Here is a 21,158-nt window from a genome sequence, read left to right as displayed (position 1 = left end):
CAAACCCCCTTCTCTGGGTGATGAACTGGTGTTGGTTGTCTCTGATTTCTTCCAGAAACATTCAGGCACACAGGGAGAGGTGTCCAGAGGCCACCAGACCCCTCATTTCCCCTGGCTTGAGGCCTGTACTCTAAAATCCAGCCAGGCTATAGGTTCCTCACACTTGCCCATGACAGTAACATCTGAAGTAGGATGAGAAGATATTAGAAAGGCCTATGTATACTTATTTTATGTTAAAAGAGAAATTAAGCCTTATTGCATTAGTTTTCCAGGGTTGCCATAAAGTACTACGGAGTGGGTGGCTTAAACAACAGAAATGTATCAAGATCAAGGCGGTCAGCAGGGTTGGTTTCTTCTGAGACCTCTCCTTGGCTTGTAGTTGGCTATCTTCCCTTGTGTCTTCACATGGTCTTCCCTCTATACTTACCTGTGTCTGAATTTCCTCTTCTTATAAGGTCATCAGTCAGGTTAGATTAGGGCCCACCCTAATGGCCTCATTTTAACTTAATCACCTCTATAAAGACCCTATTTCTAAATACAGTCACATTGTAAGAGACTGGGGGTTAGGACTTCAACATATAAATTTTGGGAAACAGAATTTAGCCCATAATACTAATATATGGATTGACAGTAAAGCTTTGTAAATAGGTTTACATATATATTGGGTAGCAGCCATGGAGACAGTGTTTGGGGCCTGTCTCGCCCAGACCTTGGTTTTCTTGCATGAAAGGGGATTGATGGCTTGTGATCGTGGAAAATGTGGACACAGAGAGCAGGCTTGGACCTGTTCACACTCCTTGTTCACTGTTGAGGGAGCCCAGGCTGCCTGTCAGACCTCTGTCATGACCCCCATGGCAGCCTCAGCCCACGAGGGTGGGCCCGTGATACCTCACCAAGTGACATCCCTTTCTTTCTGCCCCTCCCGGTGTTAGGGAGGCCTCCAGACACTTAGCTGTATGCAAAGGCAACGTTTCTGAAATTGGGGTAAGAATCAGATTCTGTAGGGGCCTTGACACCCCCAATCCCCCAACACCCCCCACCCACAAATGCCATAGAAACCGTTCTGGCTCCTCTTGGGGGAGGGGTCCCTGGAACTACGTGGACGTAGCCAACAGGGAGCTCAGCCTGATGGATGAGACAGAGCACAAGACAGTATCTCCTGGTTCTCACCCCATAAACCACACCCCAGGCCTGACCCAGCTGGGTGCAGGGGCACACAGAGGAAGGTGATGGTGTCTCACCTCCCAAGAGGGCAGTCTGGGGCGGGAGGCAGATGTGTAACAGGTAGTTCCATAGAGGTCTCAGGGAAGCTGGAAACAGGAGTCTGAACAGGGTCCAGTCCAGGGTCAAAGGCCTGGAGGGAAGGGCACCCTACCTGGTTTCCACATCAGATTGTCCCCAGACCACAGCCTCCTGCCTCCTTGACAGGGTCCTGGGAAGGGCCTGGCCTCCGCCTATGTTCTCCAGGCCCTTCTGGCAGGCTTGGCTGGCCAGTTTGCAGGGCCAGGGCCTGGATAACCTTTCAGATTGAGGCAGTGGTACCACAAAGGGCAGTCCAAGCAGAAGGGGGCTTGCGAGCACAGCATGGAGGCGCCGTGTGGCTGGTATCTGAGGGCTACTGTGTGGTTCGGCCTGGCTGGCGTGTGCGGTGTAGGCTGAGGGACAGGGGCCAAATTGAGGCAGGTCTGATGGAGGTTGGGGCTGATTCTGAAGGCTGAAAGGAGTCAGGGCAAGGTTTAGGAAAGGCCCTGGAACAAGCAGCATGCAGGGAGGAGTGAAGCTGGAGGAAAGAGACCAGTTGAGAAAGTGATTTGAGCCAAGATGGCCATAGTGGAGACTGAGAGCTGAGGGTGAGAGCTGTGCGGAGGGGGACTCCAGGTGCTTGGCGGCCTCTAGAGTGCAGTGAGGGAGGGATCAGGGTCTTCTGCTTTCTGATTTGGGGAGCTGGGTGCCCATTACTGGGACTGGGAATCCAGAATGTGAAGCAGGTCTGGGGAAGTTGGTTGTCTGTGTGAACACCTGTGAAGAGCACGCACATAGACGTAAATGTGGGCTTTTGGACCCGCCTCGTAAAGGTTTCCAAGCCCAAGGATGATGTGGAAAATCTGGAACCTACTTGTTTGAATATCCTTCTTCTGGCCTCTCCCTGCCTCCTGAGGACACCCACTGTTTATGAAGACGGAGGGATGTGGCTCCCGTGTGGTAGGGACAGAGTGACCCTTGTCCACAATTTCAGAGCATGGTGTCTCTATCTTACACGTGGACCTTTCAGCACACCTTTTACCTGTTTTGAGAACTGGTGTTCTTGCATGAATGGGGATTGATGGCTTCTGACCTCCTTTGAGAAGTATTTTTACTAATTAACCAGTAGTCAGGGGGTTGAAGAAAAGGTCTTGAGGGCCTCGCAGACATGCAAGTCATCACCCAGCACCCAGTGAGTGAGGGTGGATCCCAGCGCCCCTGCTGCTTGCCCGGCTGTGTGTGCACCTTGCTCTAATTTGCACCAAGTCCCTGTGAGGGGATGGAGGCCAAGGCCAGGCTGAGCCAGAGCCCAGAGGCCATCGCTCTCCCCTGCCAGGCCACGGCGGTCCGTTCTCAATGGAGCTGTTCTTTTCAGCCCCATTAGACTCCTCAACACTTCACTCCAAGCTGCTGCCTCCGGGTGATCAGAGAAGTTGCTTTCCCTCACTGGGTCTCATTGTCCCCACCTGTAAAAACCTGTTGAAGGAGGTTGTTTCTGGTCCAACTTCAGAGAGACCTGCTCCTCCTCTGGTTCCCTTCCATGGAACATACAGCTCAAGGAAGGGATTCTTCTGCTTTAGAAGGGGTCACGAGTGAAGATGCTGGGGAGCCCCTTGGCTTGTGGACGTGGCCCGGCCTCATGGAGAGAAGGCAGTTCGTCTTCTGAACAGGGGAGCGGCTGCTGCCTGCTGTTTACATGCGAATGTTCCTCCCACTCAGTTTTTAGACATATTTTTCAAGAAATAAGGAGCCTTGGGCTTCCCTAGTAGCGCAGTGGTTGAGAGTCTGCCTGCCGATGCAGGGGACACGGGTTCGTGCCCCGGTCCGGGAAGATCCCACATGCCGCGGAGCGGCTGGGCCCGTGAGCCATGGCCGCTGAGCCTGCGCGTCCGGGGCCTGTGCTCCACAACGGGAGAGGCCACAGCAGTGAGAGGCCCACATACCGCAAAAAAAAAAAAAAAGAAAGAAAGAAATAAGGAGCCTCTTCGATCAGCCCACCTTGCCAGGGCTGGGGGCCGTGGACAGCACAGTGACCAAACTGGAGCCCTTGATCCCACAGAGCTGGTGACACCCCAGCTCCACCACTCACCTAGCTGTCGGCCTCGAAGGCTCAGTTTTTACACACGTTTGCGATGAGTTGAGTCTGAACAGCTGCTTGTTCGAAGCCTGGCACGAGTACGTGCTCAGGGGGCCTGTCACTGTATCCTCCTCAATTTCCCAGGCCTCCTAACTCTCCCTTTTTCTAATATGAAACTCATTACCAAGTGGCCCAGCAGCAAACGTGGCTCCAGGGATGGACGGCTGCTGGGGGCAGCGCCTGTCGGAGACTCCAGCCTGGCCCTCAGCCCTTCCTGGGGTTCCGTTCATGGAATTCCAGCTCTATTGCTCCAGAAACTTCCCGTCTGGTCTTCAGAGTCAGTCCTTCATGCTCTGGGCTCTTCAAGACCCTTCCTGGGGTAACTTTTGCTGCTTGATGCCTCCCCGCCCCCGAGGCCTGGGCCCTGGCTGGAGTCCAAAGGCTGCCTCCCGGATCTGTACACGATCTGCCCTTCCCTGCCCCATGTTTATGGGTTGCTCGTTGAGCCCGAGACAGCAGGCAGAGCTGGCCCCTCTGTGGGAATGTCCCTGGTGACTTTGGGGGAGCCACTGGGAGGTGTGAGCTGCGCCCCGATGACCCGTGAAGGCCGCCACCCAGCTACACAGAGGAGCAGGGGACTGGGGCCTTGCCTTCCCTTCTGCCTGCTCCCCCCACCCCGCCATTCAGAGTTACTTCTCCTGGCGGAGTCCCAAGGATTTTTCAGTCTCAGGAAACCTAGAGCTCAGCCCAGAAGTCTCCCCATGTGCTGGAGGAAAGTGCTTCCCCACTTCCCTTCCTCTATGGCAAATAGAGAAGAGACAGTTAAGATGTTTTCTGCCCCAGTGGGAACTATTAAAGGGACAAAGCCCCGTTCTCTTTACACACCCTGTCACTTCAAGTCAAGGGGATGAGACTTGCGTCCCTCGGGCCACACTGGGAGTCAGGGCTCAGCTCCGGTGTACCCTCTTTCTGTAGGATGCCAGGTGGGACTGAGAAGTCCCATCCCAGTGTGCCCGGGGTCACTGGTCCTTGAAATGCTCACAGTGAAAAGCCAAGGAACTCCTCCAGGACATGGGGTGTTTCAAGACCCCAGATTCACCCACTCCATTCTTTTGCCCATACTGTGTTTACTTTCTAAAGTAACTGGTTAAAAATCTCATTTTTCCGGTTATAAAAGTGCAAATATTCCCATGTTAGAAAATTTGGAAATGGTCTACAAGTAAATATTAGAGTAAGCATTTACATTCCTGCCACCTGGAGATACACCCTATGTTTGGGTGCACTTCCTTTGTATAAAAGGTCTATGAAAAGTCTTTTGAAAACTTGTACCTTTGAAAAAATTTTTGTTTTTATGTCCTTAACATTGTCTTACAAACATTCTTCAAAAACATTCTTAAGGATTATGATATCCTTAATACGAATAGACCAGAAGTTGCCTGACCATTTCTGTAACATCACTATTTTGGTATGTCCCAGTTTGCCCTGTTTCTGTGGCAGGCCGAGGTGGGTGGTGTTTCCTCTATCTGTCTGGAATTTCTCCCTTGATCTGTCAGTCTGACTCCCTTGACTCCTCCTTCAAGTCCAAGCTCAGGCACCTGTACTGGGACCCTTCTCTCACACCCACTCCACTTCCCGTGTTGATTTGCACTTACCTATTTTTATGTCCAACTTTTCCTCCAGATCGAATGTTCTTTACAGGTGTGTTTCTTGTTCCTGTCTGTACACTCAGCTCCTCGCTCAGCGCCCAGTTCATATGGGCATTCAATAAAAATCTGTGGGGCTTCCCTGGTAGCGTAGTAGTTAAGCATCCGCCTGCCAATGTGAGGGACACGGACTCGAGCCCTGGTCCGGGAAGATCCCACATGCCGCGGAGCAACTAAGCCCGTGCGCCACAACTACTGAGCCTGTGCTCTGGAGCCCACGAGCCACAACTACTGAGCCCACGTGCCACATCTACTGAAGCCCGTGTGCCTAGAGCCTGTGCTGTGCAACAAGGGATGCCACTGCAATGAGAAGCCCGTGCAGCGCAACGAAGAGTAGCCCCCGCTCGCCGCAACTAGAGGAAGCTCGCGTGCGGCAACGAAGACCCAACGCAGCCAAAAATAATAAATACAAATAAAATAAATTTATTAAAAAAAAAAAATCTGTGGCATGAATGCCACAGTGAACGTCTGCAATGTAAATCTCAGTCCCTGTCTCTCCAGTTCTTTACACAGATTACACATTAAACCGACCTGTCAAAACTTAAGGACTTTAAAGACCCTCATTCCCTCCTCACCTTGGCCTTGTCAGCACGGAGGAGGATGGAGCAGATGGTGATGTTTGGCCTTTTACTAGTTTTATAAGTAAGAGGATAAATTTTTTTTTTTTTTTTTTTGCGGTACGCGGGCCTCTCACCGTCGCGGCCTCTCCCGTTACGGAGCGCAGGCTCCGGACGCGCAGGCTCAGCGGCCATGGGTCACGGGCCCAGCCGCTCCGCGGCACGTGGGATCTTCCCGGACCGGGGCACGAACCCGTGTCCCCTGCGTCGGCAGGCGGACTCTCAACCACTGCGCCGCCAGGGGAGCCCAGAGGATAAATTTTTTGCCCTCTAGGCTGTACCAGACCTAACTGGATCACTGAACTCTCTGACGACGTAGGATTCCACTCAGGTCTCCTCAAGACGACTCTGCAGCTAGCTCAGGGCAGTCCGTCTCTGCTCCGAGCCCTTATTCCTCAGCAAGGGTGACAGGCTCCTGGCACCCGCATTCTCCTCACCGATGACTCTCTTTGGAGTTTTATCTGCTCTGTCATCCTGCTGGGTCCAGCCGACTTAGGCCAGTTCTCAGGCTGGGCGTGCTGTTAAGGAATCTGTGGATTCTAGAACAGTGCTAGAGAGAATTCCAAACTGGCAAAGCAATTGTTTCCCTTAAGGCACTTTTAGCAGGGTGATGTTAAGCAGAAGAGTTGGGCAGAGTTAAAAGCAGTTTTCATGGTTAAATGTTTACCTCGCAAGAACAGAGAAAAAAAGGGATGAAAGTCAGTGCTTCATCAGGAGAAAAGCGAATGAAATGAGGGGCCGTTTTCTGGTAGAGGAGAAACCACTGCAGAGGCAGCCACAGAGCAGGGCCTGTCTCAGGAGGACGACAGCCCAGCGCGGCCTCCTTGTGTCCCATCCCTGCAGGACACCGGAAAAGGGTCTTCTCTCTTCTTTGCGGGTGGGGAGGGGGTCGGCAACATCAGTTGAGTCGGCAGGAGTGCGTGTATAAGAATGCCCTTTGGGCTTTTTTGCACCGGGTTTGCTGCCAGGACACAGGTGTCGTGAAAGCCACCGCTAAACTTAAGCAAAAATGGGAAAGGAGAAGACCACATCCACATCGTTGTCATTGGACACGTAGATTCAGAGAAGTCCACCACTACTGGCCATCTGATCTACAAATGTGGTGGCATCGACAAGAGAACCACTGAAAAGTTCGAGAAGGAGGCTGCCGAGATGGGAAAGGGCTCCTTCAAGTATGCCTGGGTCTTGGACAAACTGAAAGCTGAACGCGAGCGTGGTATCACCATTGAAATCTCCCTGTGGAAATTCGAGACCAGCAAGTACTATGTGACCATGACTGATGCCCCAGGACACAGAGGCTTCATCAAAAACATGATTACAGGGCTTCCCTGGTGGCGCAGTGGTTGAGAGTCCACCTGCCGATGCAGGGGACATGGGTTCGTGCCCCGGTCTGGGAGGATCTCACATGCCACGGAGCGGCTGGGCCCGTGAGCCGTGGTCGCTGATCCTGCGCGTCCGGAGCCTGTGCTCCGCAACAGGAGAGGCCTGCGTACCGCTAAAAAAACAACAACAACAAAAAAAAAACAAAAACAAAAAAACCCATGATTACAGGCACATCCCAGGCTGACTGTGCTGTCCTGATTGTTGCTGCTGGCGTTGGTGAATTTGAAGCAGGTATTTCCAAGAATGGGCAGACCTGTGAGCATGCCCTTGTGGCCTACACTCTGGGTATGAAACAGCTAATTGTTGGAGCTAACAAAATGGATTCCACTGGGCCACCCTACAGCCAGAAGAGATACGAGGAAATTGTAAAGGAAGTCAGCACCTACATTAAGAAAGTTGGCTACAACCCCGACACGGTATTATTTGTGCCAATTTCTGGCTGGAACGGTGAAAACATGCTGGAGCCAAGTGCTAACATGCCGTGGTTCAAGGGGTGGAGAGTCACCCGTAAGGATGGCAATGCCAGTGGAAGCACACTGCTTGAAGCTCTGGATTGCATCCTGCCACCAACTCGCCCAACTGACAAGCCCTTGCGTCTGCCCCTCCAGGACGTCTACAAAATTGGTGGTATTGGCACTGTCCCTGTGGGTTGAGTGGAGACTGGTGTTCTCAAACCTGGCCTGGTGGTCACTTTTGCTCCAGTCAACGTGACAACTGAAGTGAAGTCTGTTGAAATGCACCATGAAGCTTTGAGTGAAGCCCTTCTTGGGGACAATGTGGGCTTCCATGTCAAGAACGTGTCTATCAAAGATGTTCGTCGTGGCAATGCGGCTGGTGGCAGCAAAAATGACCCACCGATGGAAGCAGCTGGCTTCTCGGCTCAGGTGATTATCTTGAACCATCCAGGCCAAAGCAGTGCTGGATATGCACCTGTGCTGGATTGTCACACAGCTCACATTGCCCGCAAGTTTGCTGAGCTGAAGGAGAAGATTGATCGTAGTTCCGGAAAAAAGCTGCAAGATGGCCCCAAATTCTTGAAATCTGGTGATGCTGCCATCGTTGATACGGTCCCTGGCAAACCCATGTGTGTTGAGAGCTTCTCTGACTATCCTCCTCCTCTGGGCCTTTTTGCTGTTCATGACATGAGACAGACGGCTGCAGTGGGTGTCATCAAAGCAGTGGACAAGAAGGTAGCTGGAGTTGACAAGGTCACCAAGTCTGCACAGAAAGCTCAGAGGGCTAAATGAATGTTTTCCCCAATACCTGCCACCCCAGTCTTAATCAGTGGTGGAAGAACGGCCCCAGAACTGTTTGTCCAATTGGCCATTTAAGTTTAATAGCAAAAGACTGGTTAATGATAACAATGCATTGTAAAACCTTCAGAAGGAAAGGAGAATGTTTTGTGGACCGTTTGTTTTGTGTGTGGCAGTTTAAGTTATTAGTTTTTAAAATCAGTACTTTTTAATTGAAACAACTTGATCAAAAATCTGTCACAGAATTTGAGACCCATTAAAAAAGTTTAATGAGAAAAAAAAAAATGCCCTTTGCGGGACTTCCCTGGTGGTCCAGTGGTTAAGACTCCGTGCTTCCAGTGCAGGAGGTGCGGGTTCGATCCCAGGTCTGGGAGCTAAGATCCCACATGCCTCATGGTCAAAAAACCAAAACATAAAACAGAAGCAATATTGTAACAAATTCAATAAATGGTCCACATCAAAAAAAAATCTTGAAAAAAAAAAAAAGCCAGGCTTCCCTGGTGGCGCAGTGGTTGAGGGTCCGCCTGCCGGTGTGGGGGACACGGGTTTGTGCCCCGGTCTGGGAGGATCCCACATGCCGCAGAGCGGCTGGGCCCGTGAGCCATGGCCGCTGGGCCTGCGCGTCTGGAGCCTGTGCTCCGCAACGGGAGAGGCCACAACAGTGAGAGGCCTGCATACCACAAAAAAAAAAAGTCCTTTGGAACAGAGGCGTGAGACTTTCTTTTTTTTTTTTTCCTAGCAAAGAGGGTGTGTACCTGGGTCTTTGTACATGTGTACATGTGATTCTGTGAATGGATCTCTAGTTCTGCATGTGTGTGCGTCTGTGTGTGTACATGTGTCTTTGTGTGTCTGTGTATATCTTGGTGTGTATGTCTGCATGTGTGTGTCCACCCACCTCTGTATGTCTGTGTGTCTCTCTGTGTCCATACACACCTGCTTCCACGGGAGGAGCCACCGTCCCTGTGTGAGGGAGCAAGCAGGGGTCACCTAGTGACAGGCAAGCTCTGTAAGTGAAGCTCTCCAATCCCCCTGCCTCCTGAGAGGGTCTGGTGGCCAGAAGCTCCTGTCCAGGCCTCTCAAACCCCAGCCCATCTGTGGACCCCACCCCCCAACGGGATGCAGCCGTCACTCTGGCTCCATTTCCTCAACTGCTATGGAATCATTTTTCCTAAAGAGTTTAAGAAATAAAGCACGTGACCACCCAAAGGGAAGCACCGATGTGGCCCATGTTGGTGGCCTCTGCTAGTCTGGAGTTCTTAGACTCAGTTTGATTTCCAATCTTCCTCTCCTCTCTAAGCTGTCATTACCACCACTCTCTTGACAATGTCTAAAAACGCCGTCATTAAATTATTAGCCCACTTTGCCTGGAAGGCTTTGGCCCAAGTGCACTAAAACCAGCATGACTGTGTTAGTTTAGGGAGGCCTTCCATGCGGGCTGAGGCCCCTTCTTGCTGAAACTTCCCCGAGGGCTCCTGCAGGCGGAATAGCAAGCATCTGAGATCCTGGTGATTTGACCGCGGCCCGACAACTTTCGAATTTTCCAGGCCTGCTTTGGGGAAATGCTCATACCTGTACTACGTCAGTCAGAAGAGTGTTCATGTTTCTATGGAGACGAACCTTCCAGAGCTCTGTCTCCATTTAGAAGTAGATTTTTGTCCATTATCTGCTTGATTGTAGATCCTGTGGGCAGCACAGGAATGAGAAGCCTCACTCCCCTCGGTCAGGAGAAACCTGAGGCTGCAGGAAGGGAGTGAGGACACCTTCTAGGGGCAAGGGCAGTGCCTCAGGCTAGGCAGAATTGTGATATTGTGTTTTTCACCTGTTAGCTTTTGCCTCCCTTTGCTCTTTGTGGTCCAAAAGATTTGTAAAAGAATTGAGGGCCATAGGCTGCTGGTTGGAATTTGATGTTCTCCTAGGAGTCACAGCTGGAAACACAGGCTGTGACTCTCTAGCCCTGGTCAGGAACCCCAGGGAGCAGAAAAGCCACCTAGTTCCAGGGCTGGAACAGGTCCCCGAGCCTGGGGGGCCCTGTGTGCTCATGCTTCCACATCCTCCACCGCCAGCATCAGGACAAGCTGGCGAGCTTGTTAAAGATGCAAGTTTCCAGGCCCCGACCAAGAATCCACATTTTTGTTTGTTTGTTTGTTTTTTGCGGTACACAGGCCTCTCACTGTTGTGGCCTCTCCTGTTGCGGAGCACAGGCTCCAGACGCGCAGGCTCAGCGGCCATGGCTCACAGGCCCAGCCGCTCCGCGGCATGTGGGATCTTCCCGGACCGGGGCACGAACCTGTGTCCCCTGCATCGGCAGGCGGACTCTCAACCACTGCGCCACCAGGGAAGCCCAAGGATCCACATTTTCACCAGCTCTCCAGGTGGTGTTTTTATACAGAAAAGTTTGAGAATCGCTCAAACTCAGGGTGTAGCCCTTTGCGTTGCCTGGTGGTTTGAGTGTCTCTCTTCCTAGCTGGTCCCAAGGACTCCCGGCTACCCCCAGCCTCATGGGAATTGGTACAAAAGTGACTTTAGGACTCAGTCTGACAGTGAGCCATGTGGCTTCTTTTTCTGCCTTCCCTTTGTTTACCTGGCAAGGGAAAGTCACACACAGAGGCTCTGACCGGGCCGCTTTGCCCCACCTCACTCGAGCTCCTGCATTGGTCAGAGTTTCCCGTGAAGCCTCGCAGGCATTGGGCCCAGGCTATCTGTGACTCATTATCTGGGGGCACAGATCTCTCAGCCAATCAGCGGAGGCCAGAGAAACAAGAATCTACGTGGTCCTTCCCCCTCCACCTCAACCACTTTCGCTGTGTTATCCTCTTCTCATCTTCCGTTCCGCCTTCTCAGTGGTCTCCCAAAGTGCAGAGCAGCAGGCACTAGGAGACCCAGGGAATTTGCCGGGCTTTGGGTCAGACAGAACTGGACACACAGCCCATGTGATCTTGTTCTTGGTATGTACCTGAGGTCAGAAGTGTCAGTGTTCGTACCTCTGAGGTCTGTACAACTTCCATCAAGAATCACCATTTCTGGAACATTTACTCTGAGTCAGGAAGGGTACTGAGCTCCTTACATGCATTGTTTTATTTAGTTTTCTCAGGAACTTTGTGAAGTTGGTAGTATTGTACCCATCTTGTGGTTGAGAAAACTGAGGTTTAAAGTGATGGAATTTTAAATGCAAAAGGGATAGGTTAGAAAAACACTGAGAAATGGACTTCAAATGTTGATATTTCAGATGGCTTAAGGGGAGGGGAAACGGATGAGAGAGAGATTTGAAGGCTGGGCTCAGGTGAGAAAATCTGAGTTCTGGTCACCTGACTGATCTTGGCAAGTGCTAGTCTCTGAGCCTCTCCTCATATGTAAAACAGGGATAATTGCATCTTTGCTGTTCACTTTATACAGCATGAGGAGGATCAAATGAAAGTGTCTGTGGAACCCTTAGCTAGAAAGCATGGCCTACCGGTGAAGGCTCAGGTCCCATGAGGGCAGTCCTCTATCCAATTAGACTTTCTGTAAGAGAGGAAAACAGTGGTATGTAATGTTTTCTTAAGAGGAGTGAGTGGTGGAGTGGAAAAGCACAGACAGACGTAGATCTGGGTCACAGCTGTAGCACTCCACAGCTGGTGATTCTAAGTAACCTCTCAGCCTTAGTTTCCTTATCTGGAAAATGGGTCTAATAAGGGATTAAGATGAGTATTAAATAACATGAGATAACATGAACTCAAAAAGGCTGAAAATAGGATGAAAAAAATACAACTGGGTAACTTTGAAGCAAAAGAAAGCTGTAGTAGCAATTTTCATCTTAGACAAGATAGACTGTAACTCGGATATATCTTTAAGACAAAGAAAGATATTATATGCTCATAAAGGGAGCCATAATTAAGATATAATCATCATGGCCATATATGTACTGCATAATATAAACCTGAAATATAAACCAACAGCTAACAGAACTGCATAGAGAAGTAGATAAATCAGCATTTTGGCTTGAAAATTTTCATATATTCCTCTTGGAACATGGAAAATCAAGTAGACAAAAAGTAAGCAAGGAGAAAGACTGTTAAAAGGAAATGATTAATAACTTGATCATACATGGAACAACCATAGAAATTAATCATGTACCAGGCCACCAAGGAATTATCACTATATTCCAGTGAATTGCCACCCTACAGACTGTTCAGATCATACAGAAGTTAAATTAGGAAACAAAAATAGGTATAGATATCTCGTGCATCTAGATATTTTAAAATATTACTATTTTAAAAAATCAGTGTTTAAGAGGAAGTCATAATGGAAATTACAAAAACTGAGAGCTGAATAATGATGAATAATGATGAAAAAACTGTTAAAAATTGTAAGGGAATTTATAACTTTGAATTTATCATGAAACAAGAAAAACTGAAAATAAATGATTCAACTCTAAAACTCATAGAGTTGACCCTAAGAACATAAAAGAACAACAGATTCTGATCAAAGAAATAAGAAGGAAGGAAGGAAATGATAAATATAGGGATGAAAATGAACAAAAAAATTTTAAAATAAAGGTAAAGGGGAAAGAAAATTATTAAAAACTGAAGTTCCTTCTCTCAAAAGATTAATAGACAAAACTTTGTCGAGCTTGATCATGAAAAAAATAGAAAATAAAATATAGAATGAAAAAAGGCAGAAATAACTACAGATATAACAGATTAAAAGAGTAAAATCTTATAAATGACTATATATCAAGACATATGAAAACCTGGATGAACTAGACACATTTCTAGAAAAATATAAATGCCAAGATTACCAGACTAAGATCAGTAGACCTTGAATACACCAATAACCTCTAAAGAGAGACATGGTAATTTACCACCCACAAAAGTCTCAGGCTAAGATGGTTTCAGAGGTAAGATATGCTAAATTCCATCGATCAGATAATTCCTATATTTACAAGTTGTTTCAGAAAATAGGAGGATAAGGATAGCTGTCCCACTCATTTTACAATTTATCATAAAATCTTTATACCAAAACTAGATAGGAATTTTACAAGAACAAAAGCTGTAGGTATCACTTTGGATCATTAGTGTATAAAGCCTAAATGAAATATCAGGCCAGCTAAATATTTCAAGTAGGGTTTATCCCTGGAACTAGTGATGGTTCTGTTTTAGAAAGAAATATCAGTTAAGTTGACCACATTAATGGATGAAAGGAAAAAAATAACATTATTATCTCAATAGATATGAGAAAGTATTGAATATAGTTCAATACCCATTTATAATGAGAGCTCTTGGAAATTTAGGAATTGAAAAGAACTTCCTCAGTCTGATAGAGGCTATCCTCCAAAATCTATAACAAAAATTGTGCTTAATGGAGAAACTTTCTTTTTTTTTTTTTTTTTTTTTGCGGTACGAGGGCCTCTCACTGTTGTGGCCTCTCCCGTTGCGGAGCACAGGCTCCGGACACGCAGGCTCAGCGGCCATGGCTCACGGGCCCAGCCGCTCCGCGGTATGTGGGATCTTCCCGGACCGGGGCATGAACCCGTGTCCCCTGCATCGGCAGGCAGACTCTCAACCACTGTGCCACCAGGGAAGCCCTGGAGAAACTTTCTTTTGTGGTCAGGAACCAGACAGAGCTGCTTGCTATCACCAGTGTGCCTGCGTAGTACCAGAGGGCTGGCCAAGAGAAGCAAGTAAGGATAAGGATGGGGAGCGGAAAGAAAAAAATTGTTATTATTTGGAGATTATAAATGTTTGTAAGTTACCTATGAGAATTAACAAACAATTAGAACTAGTAACAACTTTCAACAAAAGTTGCCCAGAAAATGAAATACCATTTTTAATAACTATAAAACCCACAAAGTAATCTAACAAAAAATGTACAGGACTTTGGTAGAAAAAAAGTTATGATCCTAAATGTGAATACAATCAAATGTGAATAAATAAAGGGAAATATTCTGTTCATGGATGCAAAATGTAGTAAAGAGATCAGTCCTCCCACAAATTAATCTATATATTCAGGAATACAACAATCAAAATCTCAGGAGGATTTTGGCAGGGAGACTGACAAGATGATTCTAAAATTCATATGGAAGTATAAATACCTACTATTATCTAAATCAGTTTGAAAAAGAAAAGCAAAAGGAGGGGAATCACCCTACCCAGATCATATTGTGAAGCCATAGAGATTAAAACAGTGTGGTACTGATGCAGAAACAGGCAAACAGACCATGGAGATCAATGCCAAGTCCTGAAACACACCAAAGTACACATGGGAAGCTGATGTGTGAGGGAAGTAGCTTCACTAGTTAGGAGGAAACATGGGCTTCTTTCTTTTCCTCCCTCGCTCCCTCCCTTCCTTCCTTTTTTGTATGTTATTATAAAATTGCCTTAGTGAAAATAAAACTACCATACGACCCAGAATCCCACTACTGGGCATATACCCTGAGAAAACCATAATTCAAAAAGAGTCATGTACCACAATGTTCATTGCAGCTCTATTTACAATAGCCAGGACATGGAAGCAACCTAAGTGTCCATCAACAGATGAATGGATAAAGAAGATGTGGCACATATATACAGTGCAATATTACTCAGCCATAAAAAGAAATGAAATTGAGTTATTTGTAATGAGGTAGATGGACCTGGAGTCTGTCATACAAAGTGAAGTAAGTCAGAAAGAGAAAAACAAATACTGTATGCTAACACATATACATATGGAATCTAAAAAAAAAAAAAAAGGTTCTGAAGAACCTAGGGGCAGGACAGGAATAAAGACGCAGACATAGAGAATGGACTTGAGGACACAGGGAGGGGGAAGGGTAAGCTGGGACGAAGTGAGAGAGTGGCATTGACATATTTGACATATATACACTACCAAACGTAAAATAGATAGCTAGTGGGAAGCAGCCGCATAGCACAGGAAGATCAGCTCAGTGCTTTGTGACCACCTAGAGGGGTGGGATAGGGAGGGTGGGAGGGAGATGCAACAGGGAGGAGATATGGGGATATATGTATATATATAGCTGCTTCACTTTGTTATACAGCAGAAACTAACACAAAATTGTAAAGCAATTATACTCCAATAAAGATGTTAAAAAAATTGCCTTAGTGAGAGTGTGGAGAGAAATTATACGCCTATCTCACCTGCTATAAAAAAAATTCCAGACAGATTTTAAATGCGAAAGCTAAAACACAAAACCAGTAGATAAAAACATAGAATACGGGCTTCCCTGGTGGCGCAGTGGTTGAGAGTCCGCCTGCCGATGCAGGGGACGCGGGTTCGTGCCCCGGTCCGGGAAGATCCCACATGCCACGGAGCGGCTGGGCCCGTGAGCCATGGCCGCTGAGCCTGCGAGTCCGGAGCCTGTGCTCCGCAGCGGGAGAGGCCACAACAGTGAGAGGCCCGTGTACCGCAAAAAACAAAAAAACAAAAAAAAAGAAACGTAGAATAACTTTGAGAATTTGGAGTAGGGAAAGGTCCAGATTATAATGGGAGAACAGACTCGCCTGTCTTCATGGAATTGAGGAAGCATGGCATAAGCAGTAGCTCCATGAATGTCAGCCTGCCTCATTTCCTTCCCTGGCCCAGAACCTACTCAGGGGCAGTCACAGAGAAGGCGGCCCGGCCCTTGTGTTGGCTCCCTGGGGAGGGATGACATGGCCGAGATTCGGACCCAGGGAGGCCCTACAGGTGCCTAAGGCAGAATAAGCTGTCTTGATGGTCTCTTATTTTCTTTGTCTGAATCGCTGCTCTGGTCAGGGGTTCAGACTCACTCTCTGGGGGAATCTCTTAGACAGGAGCCTCAAATACAAGCATGGGTGGCCAGGAGAGACCATGACAACGTCCTCAGAGTGGGCCCTGGGCATTCCATTGCTGTCCTCAGTGTCAGGGTGAGTGTGGGTCACTCTAATGCAGGGTTGGGCAGGTCATTGGTACCTCACATCAACCCTGACTGAACATCAGGGTCATGCCAGGAACTTGTTAAAAATAAATTGGAAGGCCCACGCCTACTCATTCAGTAGGCGTGAGGCAGTACAGGAATCTTCGTCTGACTAGATCCCAAGTGTGGGCAAAAGCTGGCTCACCTTTCCAGGGTTCAGCAGATCAGAGCTTCTCAGCTTCCCGGGGTGAGAATCACATGCACGGGGGTGCAGGACGTTGGAAGGGGTACGCACATAGGGTGTGTGGGGACGGGATGGGAAGTGCAGTGTTGGGACAGCAGGAAGGGTGTGAGGGGTCCAGCCAGTAGGCTTGGGCACAAGAGGAGCAGAGGCACCAGTGACGGCCCCACTGTAACCAAACTCTCCCCTTTGTGGCGGTCCCCCTCCCCCTGCCTTGGTGCTGATCCTGTACTGGAATAGCCTGTTAATTGCATGCTTCCTTCACCAGGCTGAGAGCTCCTTGAGGACAAGACCTTGCATTCATTCATTCATACATTCATTCATTCCACAAATAGTTATTAAGACATTCATACACCAGGGACAGGCGCTAACAGGAAGCACGGCTGAGTCAGCCCACCAGAGCTTGTGGTCTGGTAGGGAGGCAGGTGGAAGACCAAGCGGCTCTAATAAGGTGTGTTGAAAGCTGTGATGGAGAAGCAGCAACACATACTAGGGACACCTAGCCCCAGCTTGAGCGATCTGGAAAGGCTGCCTGGAAGAAGGGAAGTCTAAGAGGGTGGTGAATGGAGCAATCACCATTGGAGAAAGAGGTCTGTTTGAGACCCACGTGCAGGAGTTTGTACTTCAGTGCTGGGCAGTGAGTGTAATAGAGAGGAATGGAAGGGTCTCACCCTACACTTGGCTGGAACCCAGCTTGGGACCTGACCCAGGGCAGCTGCAGTGCATGTGTGGTGAACTGGCCGGGCTGACCCTGGTTCCTGGCCCCCTACTCCCCCGATGATTCCCTTCTGTTCCTGGGCTGGGCTGGCTCCCCTTCTGGGAACCAGGCAGTATTTTTCTGGCAGCACCTGGGAATATTAGATGCTTCTCCAAGTTGGTATGGGCCACACTGCCCAGGGGTGGGGAAACTGAGGCTGGGAGAATGGCGTGATGTCCCAGGAGTCTCAGAAGCACTGAGCTCCCCTGAACTGTCAAGGCTGTTAAAAACTGCTCCTGAGAGAATGAAATCTCTCTCCGTCTCTTCCTGGGCGAGTGGCCTAGGCCTAGGTCTGCGTTTGGGCCCTCGGGGCATCCCCGGAACTAGCTCAGGGCCTGGCACTTGGCAGGGCTGCACCAGGTGTGTGAACTGCATGGACGTGTTTACTCAGTCCCTGGACGGTGCGCCTTCCGAGCCCCCAGGTGGGAAAGGCAGGCCCTTTCTCCACCTTCGGAGGTCCCAGGCCCACCGTGGATCTGATCCGGAGTTGGCCTCGTCCTCTGGGGACTTGCAGCACGGTGATAGTGATGGCCGTCCCTTCCGTTTTACTGATCCGTGTTCTGTGCCAGGCACCCATACACTCTTACTCTGTGCATCCCAGAAAACCCTGGTGGTGGTGCAGGGCGGCCCTCGTGGGGGGTGGGTAGTGCACTCAGTAGACATATTCCGAGACTGAGACTTGTGGGGAGGGGGTTCAGCACCCTCAGAATCAGGTTACGCGATGGTTAGGCGACAGGATTGTCAATTCCCCTCAGGGACCTCCGCACCCCCCACCACCACCACCCAAGGGATGTGGTGGGACTCACCCAGCAGGCCCTGGAGGGAGCTGTGCTGTGGCCATAGGATCTGGTCCAGGGGCCTCCCTGCCGGGGACGGGGGGGGGTTGGGGGGGGCCGAGAGGCAAGGAGGGGCACATCCACTCCCCAGTTGCCCCTGGAAACAACACGGTGCCCTTTTTGGCCTTTTATATTGGCACCAGTTACCTCTGGAGTCAGCACAATCACAGTATATTAAGTGAAAAAGGCAGCCTGCAGAAAAGCACTGTGACCTCAATTTCTGTGAAAACTGCACATACTTGTTTCTGGAAAAGCCTGGAAGGAAACGTATCAACCTGGTAATGACAGTTATCACCGGGCGGCGTTCTCTCATAAAACATTTTCCCTTTCGTTTAGCTGTATTTGCTAATTTTTTCTACAGGGACTACGATTACTTGTGTCATTAAAGGGAATAAGGGGGACAGAATCTGCAAGAAGCAAACTCGGGTGTCACCCTGGGGAAGGCCCGGGTTGGGGTTCTGCACTTCCACTGGGAAGATGGGCTAGGGCTGAGGGGAGGGCGGAGGGTCGCGGCAGAACTGCCCCTCCGTGCCTCCTGAGCCAGGAGCTGGCAGCCAAGGTCAGGTCAGTGTCAGGCTGCACGTGGGCGCCTTTGGGCTGGTTGCCCCCACCGCCTGGCCGCCTGCTGCACTCCTCCTTGAGGGCAGGCCAGCTTCTAGTTTCCAGGGTAAGTCAGTGCAGCTCTGTGCTTGGGAGTGGGAACCTGCCTGGTTCCACAGGGCGGGCAGGTCTCAAGTCTAACTTCCCCTCGGGGCTTCTGTTCCCTAGATCCACTTCCCGGACGTGGAGCGGGTCGAGTGGGCCAACAAGGTAAGGCCAGGGTGGGCCTGGGGGCACCGGCCTCACTCCAGGCTTCGTCCTCCCCTGCAGCCCTGGCTGAGTCACCTGAAGCCTGGACGGGGCGGGCAGCGCGTGGACAAGGCGGTCCTGGTGGGAGCCCTGCCCGGGGAGGAGCAGAGATGGCCCTTAGTCGCTGGGGTGGGGGCCTTCTGCCTGTCGCTTGCTCTTCCCACCCTCCGGGTTCTTCTCATCACCAATGACTTTCTTTTCTAAAAAGAAAATATTTTTTATTGTGAAATTAATGCATGGCTACAGCAGAAAACTTAAAAGTACAGAGAAGCACAGAGCAAAATGCAGGGCCAGCAGGCCGAGATCAGCGCATCCTGGGGAGAGGAAGGCAGTGATCCGGGATTTGACAGCAGCTCCTAATCACCGAAGCATCCTGGTGATTAGGGAACCAGGGTTTCGCCTTGGTCCCAGGCCGGATCTGGCGGCACTGGCTGTGCAACCTTGAGCAGGTTGCCTAACGTCTCAGAGCTGGTCCCCTCCTTTGTGCGATGGGAATAATGATGGTCCCTGCCTCGTGGGGTTGTTGTGAGTATTAATGAGGTAATTAAAACACCACAATGCCTGGCTCATCGAGGCCTGAGAGGGATAGGGGCGTTAAACCCTGAAACCGCACTTCCTCTGATTAGGGTTTGTAAAGGGGGAGCTGCATCTTTAAACTAAGGCCCAAGTCCCAGAGATGGAAGAGGCCTTTGCCCCAAACAGAACATATGGGCTGCTCTCCCTCCCCACCAACTCCCTCTCCCCGCTCCTTACCCCTCTCTGCTCACCGTCTTCTGCCACCAGGTTCCATCTCTCCACCACCTTCCCTCTCCCCAGCTCCTACACTTGGTTCCCAGCACCGTGAGTCATCCTGCTGCAGAACTCAGCTACAGGCAGCCTTTCCCGACTGCTAGAAAAAGAATTAAATCCACAGGAAACAATTTAAATTTCTCTTCCGTGGCTTTCTTTTTCTTTTCTCTTCTTCTTAAACCTCTGGCACGTGCTCCTTTTTTACACCACTGTGTTCTTCAGGTTCTTATGTTTCAGCACAGAACTAAAGGGCCTTAGTGGGTGACTATTTCATGGTGGGCTGTGGTTATCCGATGTCTGATGGACAGATGGACGGACAGGTGGGTAGACGGGATAGGGGGTCAGGCAGGCAGATGGGTGCTGCAGCGTAAGGGCCACCCCTGGGCAGCCATGGTTCTGGGGCAGGGGACACAGACCTGACCACCAAAGGCCCCTTCCTGTCCTCCCAGGTCATCTCCCAGATCTGGCCCTACCTAAGCATGATCATGGAAAACAAGTTCCGGGAGAAACTCGAGCCCAAGATCCGGGAGAAGAACGTGCACCTGAGGACCTTCACCTTCTCCAAGCTCTACTTCGGACAGAAGGTCAGTGCTGTCTCGGGCAGGGCAGCCGGACCTACGGTGCAGGCTTTTCTCCAGCCCCTGCCGGGGGTCACTCACAGGGGGCCCATTCCCCACCTGCACTTCCCAGCCTCTCGGCCTCAGGCTAAACCCCTCAGCCCGTAGTCCCATCACCACCATCTCTACAGGTTCCGGGGAAGCCTGGCTCAGAGAAAAGGTAAAGGAGAGGTGGGAAATAATTCCATCCTTCTTAAGCAAAATTTGGAGAACATGCCATGTGGTGGTGGAAGCCAGCCTGACACAGAGACGTACGAGTCACACTTCCTGGCCTCGGCATCAGCTGGGGAGAACTCCACGGTGGAGTGGGACAGTCAGTGCCTCAAAGCAGTGACTAATTCTCTACCAATTGGCTGATGCTGGCTATCCGTGTTATAAGCCCAGGCTAGTTCTGTGAAGATACTTGGTGACCCAGGATAAAAGCGTGTGTATTGAACACACCTAATGTCATGTCCCTATTCTAGGCTGCATTTCCTATTCCAGCCTCTTGCCCCACTCTCTCTGCCCCTCAGTGCCCCACTGATGTAAAAGTGTTATTTTGATCATCAGAAAATGCATACCACAGGCAGAGCCGCTGTGAGCTCCATCACCCCGTAAATCAGAGGCACTGGTATCTGGTCAGCTCCAGAAGAAGCAGATGCAGAGGGCAGGCCAGCCTGATGAGAGCTGTCGGCCAGCTCCAGGGTGTGTGCCCCGCTGGCCTCCCGAGTGGGGGCGGATTGGTCTTACCTGAGCCCTGGAGGTTCTGGCTGAAGTCACTCAGGCTCTGCCAGGACTCGCTTGTCCCAGCACCTGCTGGCTCATTTGTTCTTTCCCTGTTTCACTCACATATGGCTTCCTGAGCACGGCCGTGTGCAAGGCACTGTAGACAGAGATGGTGTGGCTGTGCCCCTGCCTTCAGGAGGGTCCCTGTCCTGTCGTGGAGACAGACGTATAAGCTGGTGG

The 21,158-nt window shown here is 50.0% G+C and overlaps 2 protein-coding genes across 2 annotated transcripts in view; both read left to right on the top strand.

The window, feature by feature from the left end:
* Positions 1-21,158, top strand: part of ESYT3 (extended synaptotagmin 3) — a 54,336-nt gene that overhangs the window by 1,269 nt on the left and 31,909 nt on the right. The window contains exons 2-3 of the mRNA XM_029215313.1: positions 18,727-18,768; positions 20,046-20,180. Coding sequence (XP_029071146.1) covers positions 18,727-18,768; positions 20,046-20,180 — 177 coding nt within the window. The remainder of the gene's footprint in view (positions 1-18,726; positions 18,769-20,045; positions 20,181-21,158) is intronic.
* Positions 6,777-8,269, top strand: LOC114891177 (elongation factor 1-alpha 1-like). Its single transcript, XM_029215314.1, is given in 2 exon segments — positions 6,777-6,978; positions 7,191-8,269. Coding segments are annotated over 2 exon segments (1,266 nt in total). The 5' UTR covers positions 6,777-6,791.

Source organism: Monodon monoceros, unplaced genomic scaffold, assembly GCF_005190385.1.
Source record: "Monodon monoceros isolate NGI ecotype Baffin Bay Population unplaced genomic scaffold, NGI_Narwhal_1 Super_Scaffold_11, whole genome shotgun sequence".
Lineage (NCBI taxonomy): Eukaryota > Metazoa > Chordata > Mammalia > Artiodactyla > Monodontidae > Monodon > Monodon monoceros.
Note: the sequence above shows the minus strand (reverse complement) of the source record. Positions and strands in the feature narration are given on the sequence as shown.